This window comes from Pseudomyrmex gracilis, unplaced genomic scaffold (assembly GCF_002006095.1).
Source record: "Pseudomyrmex gracilis isolate BER0280 unplaced genomic scaffold, ASM200609v1 scaffold_327, whole genome shotgun sequence".
Classification (NCBI taxonomy): Eukaryota; Metazoa; Arthropoda; class Insecta; order Hymenoptera; family Formicidae; genus Pseudomyrmex; species Pseudomyrmex gracilis.
Window position 1 is genome coordinate 1 of NW_018020911.1, and position 5,004 is coordinate 5,004.

The window sequence follows — 5,004 nt, forward strand, 5'->3', positions numbered from 1 at the left end:
TATAAATTATTAAAGTCACTTTTTCAATGCAGGTACTCTTTTCAATGTTCGCGATAATTTTATGGTAACATATGGCTGTCGGTATTATTGGTAACCGCGTCGGTATGTGTCATCGGTAACCGTGCCGGTACATATGGATTAAATCTCGGGCCGCTGGCGCGTGCTAGCAGGAGGCAGTCGGAGAACTACTTCTCCTCACGGCGCACGATATGGTGCTCCGCACTGTACATAACCTGAAACAAGTGGTGTATGAAATGGGAAACAGAAGCCTAACTGGACGAAGATATTTATCTAAAACTCCGTCTCGGAAGAAAAAATGGGTGCAAAGGTAAGATTGTTTATGATTATTATAACGTCTCGATATCAAGTTTGACCAATGAATCCTATAGTATACTGGAAGAATAGCAAACATTAGGCGCTTTTCAGCTACGTACACAGACGATACTGTGTAACACAGGCTGCTTTCCTTTTAGAAGACACAGTCGACACAAGTCGACACAAAAGTCATTCTGTCTTTGTTCAGTATTCAGTGAGAAACAGAGACAGAATGACTCTTGTGTCGACTGTGTCTTCTAAAAGGAAAACAGCCACAGTGTCCATTAGTGAGAGAAAAAGCGTATCAGTGTGTCTCACTCACACTAGTGGACACTGTGGGTGCGTTCGGGGAGCGCGCTATCAGCGCTATTGCATCATTCTATCTTTATTGCTCAGTAGATGTAAAACAAAGATAGAATGACGCAATAGCGCTGATAGCGTGCTCCCCGAACGCAGCCTGTGTCGCTTATGTACGTAGCTGAAAAACAACCAATTTTTTCGATCTAATAAGCTTTATTATATATGCATGGTTATATGCGTGTGTATTATACAGTACAAATTGCACTTGGTTCTTATAAATAAAACGTTTTATATTAAGACGCAAACGCAAGTCGCAGGTCTCATAAAATTTAACTAATCTCATTGATCAACTACTTGTTTAACCCATTCGAGACGGCGATTTTTTTCGAACACGGTCCCTAGGAGAGAAATTTTTTTTTCTTCATATTGTTCATTTTTAATAAAAAAAACTTGTTTACTATGGAAATCACCTAATTCGTAAGTGAATTCGCATAAATAAGATGATTGCACACCGTGTGTGCAGCTCGCTCTTCAGAAAATTTTTATTGGGAGGAGCGGATTGAACACCATGTGTGCAATGTAAGATAAAATAAAAATACAAAACCAATGCCAAATTTTGTTTTTCTATACTTTACAGATACTATTAATTCAAAAAAAGTTTTATCTCAACGATTACTTTACTCAGAATAACTGATAAATGCTCATTATTATTATACACACGGTGTGCAACCGGTCTTATAGCCTCGGAAATCAATTGCACACACGGTGTGCAATCGGTCTCGAATGAGTTAACGTGATTGATCAATTCTATGAGAATGGTTTTACGATTTCCGCGCTGATACAAGCCTTCTCTCAGGAAAACTTCTATTTATGAGGAGGATTTCTTCTGCTCTTTGCTTTTGAAGGAGATCTCTTAAGAGCCGTCTACAATGGAGAGTTGTAGGCCGTAATAGTAAGAAATTGACCAATCACAGGCAAAGTACAGAAGAATAATCGATTGTGATTTGTCAGTTTCTTACTGTTACGGCCTACAACTCTCCATTGTAGACGGCTCTTTAAGGGTCGCATACGATACAAATGTATCTCGGTTAAAGTCCGTGCTATATCCACTTTCATTCATGTCGTTGGACGTCACGCACACGGACACGGTTTCGTTTGTGTGCGTGTCTCCATCACCGATGCTCTCGATGGTTGGCAGTTCTATTTATCGACAGTAAANTGGATGTAGCACGGATTCAAACCGAATGAAAGTGAATTTAGCACAGACTCTAACCGAGATACATTTTTATTGTATGCGCCTGAAAGTGGAACTCGTTTCGTAGTTCGCGAGTTCCACGCAAAGTGGAACCCGGCGCTGAAAGTAGCGGCTGGAAACCGTCGCAAAAAACAACAATGGCATGGCCGCTCTCAGTCTTCTCTCTGGTGATACAGTTTGACTAATACAGGCTTTAGAGCATATGTGTTCACATTACACATATGCTCACGAGTAAGTGCAAAACTCAAGAGAGTTGCATATCATAATAATGGAAAAATATATAAAATCACTTCTGGAGGGAAATGGCAATTCACAGTTTCTGGGCATATTGGCTGCTGTGTTTGCCATTATCATAACATTAGGTAATATTGCAAATTTATTGATGTCAGATTATTGTAGCATTAGATAGATACATGTGCTTTTTTTACATTGTATTTACTATTTACAATATAAGATTAATTATATATTATACTTGAATTACTGTATATGTATACCTATATTTTTTTTAATTAATAAATTTATATATAGTTCTGTTTGCACTCTGGCGTAAGAGAAAGTCTGTTGGTCACAGTATCCTCTTGACAGGCCTTAGTGATAGTGGAAAAACATTGATTTATGCAAGATTATTCTGTTCCAAATTTGTCCATACATATACATCTGTTAAGGAAAATATAGGAGATTTACCAATCAACAATGTAAGTTATAAGTAATATATTCTTATATATAACTCTACAGTATATAAATATGTATACATATATGTATATCTTATGTGTGTACATATATGATATTTATATTTTACTAAAATTAATTGTAGAGTTTTATAAAGATAATAGATACTCCAGGAGATGAGCGACTACGTGGCAAATACTTTGATAAATATAAATCTTCTGCCAAAGGACTGGTTTATGTAATTGATTCAGTCACTATTCAAAAGAATATTAAAGATGTGGCTGAGTGAGTATTGTTTGACAAACTTGACTTTAAATTACTTAATAACAGAATGAATTTGAAACACATACATTTTTATATTTAATTATTCTCCTGCAGGTACTTGTATAATTTATTGTCTGATTCTTATATAAGAAAGAATGTTCCTGTTCTTATATTATGTAATAAGCAGGATCAGACAATGGCCAAGGGATGCACAGTGATAAAATCATTGTTGGAAAAAGAAATGAATCTGTTGCGAATGACAAAGACTAGTCAGCTAGAAACTACAGATGCATCTTTGGCTAATGTTTTTCTTGGAAAACAAGGAAAGGAATTTGAATTTTCGCATTTAGATTCGCAGATTGACTTTGCAGAGTCATATGCTTTTAATAAAAATCCTGATACACCAGCTAATATTGAAGAATTATGTAAATGGATATGTAAGATTGTTTAATAATATATTGTTTTGTATGAAGTGAGTTAATTTTTTATAAGTGATAGTTTCTTTCTCTTGTGCAATCACGTTGGTAGACTGGCTGATCTGACTGTGCGATTAGTTAATTCCGTGAGACTTGTTACTTGCGTTTGTGTTGCGCTTGATATAGAATAGACTTTACATCTACATTTTTTAATGTTGACGCTGAAAGTAGCGGCCGAAACTGTTGTAAGAAATTACAATGAGATGGTCACTTAGATTTCTCTCTGTCAATAGTCACACGATAGTACGTGTGTGTATGTGTATAACCTAACCCTAACCTAATCTAACAAGACAGTATTGGGAAACAAATAACCAACTCAGTCTCGCGGTCAGAGATTGCAAACAGGAGATTTCGAATTTGCTCAACATCTTAAGATTTTTTCCGGTCTTTTCATTCGAGTTAGTCGGTTGAAACTCGAATTAAATCGAACCTCCAATTAAATATGTGAAACAATTTCCTTTTAATTTTTTGTACTATATATTTTTCTTATAAATTTTTTCTTTTACAACTTTGAATTAATGATCAAAAACCAGTTTTTGTGCATAGACATATAACATAGAAATAGAGTAGTAAAAATTATAAAATGGGAAACTACAAAAACACACAAAACCATAAATCTCTGAGTGCCAAAAGACTGTCTCGAAAAGGAGCAGCAGTGAAAAGGTATGTAACGAAAACTACCATTCTTTATATTTGATAAATACAGTAGAAAATACATTGTATCAAGTTTTCAATTAATCCAGGTTTTTTTGTGAAAAATCTTTCTTCATTTATTATTGTGTCGTAACATTATTGCTTGTCCTATGATTTTCTTGTGATGTGATTCTGTCAAAATTTTATTCGATATTATGATTGCGAATGTAGATACATATTATTGAAACGGACCGAATCGAAATAAACTTAAGACGATCTTAAATATAAGATATTCGACTATATAAATACCGGCTTATACAAGATTTTTGGCCTTGTTTATGCGAGCAATACCTGTTAACTTATGCCGGAACTGGTAAAGTTCAAGGATTTTAATATTTTTATTTATACACATTTGACAATTTTGTACAAATAGAAGCATTAAAATCCTATAGACTTGATTCTATTGAACTTTGGTTTGGTTTGGTGCTCTTATGACTTCGTGAATCTTGATACTTGTTCATGTGCTATTCTACGTCTAAATCCTATTGAACTGTACCGGTTCCGGTATAAATTAACGGTTGCTCGTATAAACAGGACTTTACTATACGAAAGATAATCGAATAGCTGATCTTTTCACCGATACGCTTTCTATCTTCTTTGCAAAATCCCCAGCTAACCAATAACGCCCGTTTTCACCATCTTTGATTAACTTAATCGGCCGATTATTCCATTGGAATTGCCAGTCGCATTAATCGTTTAGCAGAATGGACCAATCACGACTGATACTTAGGGCCTCCGCACAAACTCTTTCTTAACGCGTTACGTTACGTTAAGTACTAGTTTGTGCGTTGAATAAAGTTCAAGTTTACATACAAATTTAAGTTTATGACTAGTAATTAACGTTACGTTACGTTAAATATTAGTTTGTGCGTTGAACATAGACATATAAGAAATAGACTGCGCGTCCCGTATCTTTTCTGTGCAGAAAGAATGGTCAAACTTCGGACGAGGATAGATGCTTTCACCCGAGTCTCTATCCTTGTTTAGTGACGCGGTGATTGGCGGACAAGAAAAGTAGTAGGAATGAGAAAT

The 5,004-nt window shown here is 35.3% G+C and overlaps 2 protein-coding genes across 6 annotated transcripts in view; both read left to right on the plus strand.

Annotated features, from left to right (window-relative positions):
- The first annotated feature begins 177 nt into the window (after window positions 1–177).
- LOC109860088 overlaps window positions 178–5,004 on the plus strand; it is a 21,317-nt gene continuing 16,490 nt past the window's right edge. For 2 of the 3 annotated variants that reach the window (XR_002250779.1, XM_020438948.1), the window contains exon 1: window positions 178–328. Coding sequence is in view for 2 of the 3 variants with exons in the window: in XM_020438948.1 (XP_020294537.1) it covers window positions 210–328 (119 nt within the window). In the remaining variant the exon portion in view is untranslated. Of the gene's footprint in view, window positions 329–3,376; window positions 3,943–5,004 lie in introns of those variants that run through there. The other variant, XM_020438950.1, reaches the window with a different exon arrangement.
- Window positions 240–3,275, plus strand: LOC109860090 (signal recognition particle receptor subunit beta). Of its 3 annotated transcripts, XM_020438955.1 has the most exons (5): window positions 240–328; window positions 1,938–2,232; window positions 2,399–2,565; window positions 2,685–2,824; window positions 2,918–3,275. In XM_020438955.1, exons 2-5 carry the CDS (start codon window positions 2,139–2,141, stop codon window positions 3,252–3,254), a joined length of 738 nt encoding a protein of 245 aa, XP_020294544.1. In that variant the 5' UTR covers window positions 240–328; window positions 1,938–2,138; the 3' UTR covers window positions 3,255–3,275. The 3 variants fall into 3 exon arrangements, with proteins under 3 accessions (XP_020294544.1, XP_020294545.1, XP_020294543.1); XM_020438956.1 differs by lacking the exon at window positions 240–328 and having other exon boundaries at window positions 1,709–2,232; window positions 2,697–2,824; XM_020438954.1 differs by lacking the exon at window positions 240–328 and having other exon boundaries at window positions 1,710–2,232.

Coding starts and splice junctions, on each gene's coding strand:
- LOC109860090 (XM_020438955.1), top strand. CDS start 2,139: ATGGAAAAATATATAAAATCACTTCTGGAGGGAAATGGCAATTCACAG. Junction 2,233..2,398: donor TGCCATTATCATAACATTAG/GTAATATTGCAA, acceptor ATTTATATATAG/TTCTGTTTGCACTCTGGCGT. Junction 2,825..2,917: donor AATATTAAAGATGTGGCTGA/GTGAGTATTGTT, acceptor ATTCTCCTGCAG/GTACTTGTATAATTTATTGT.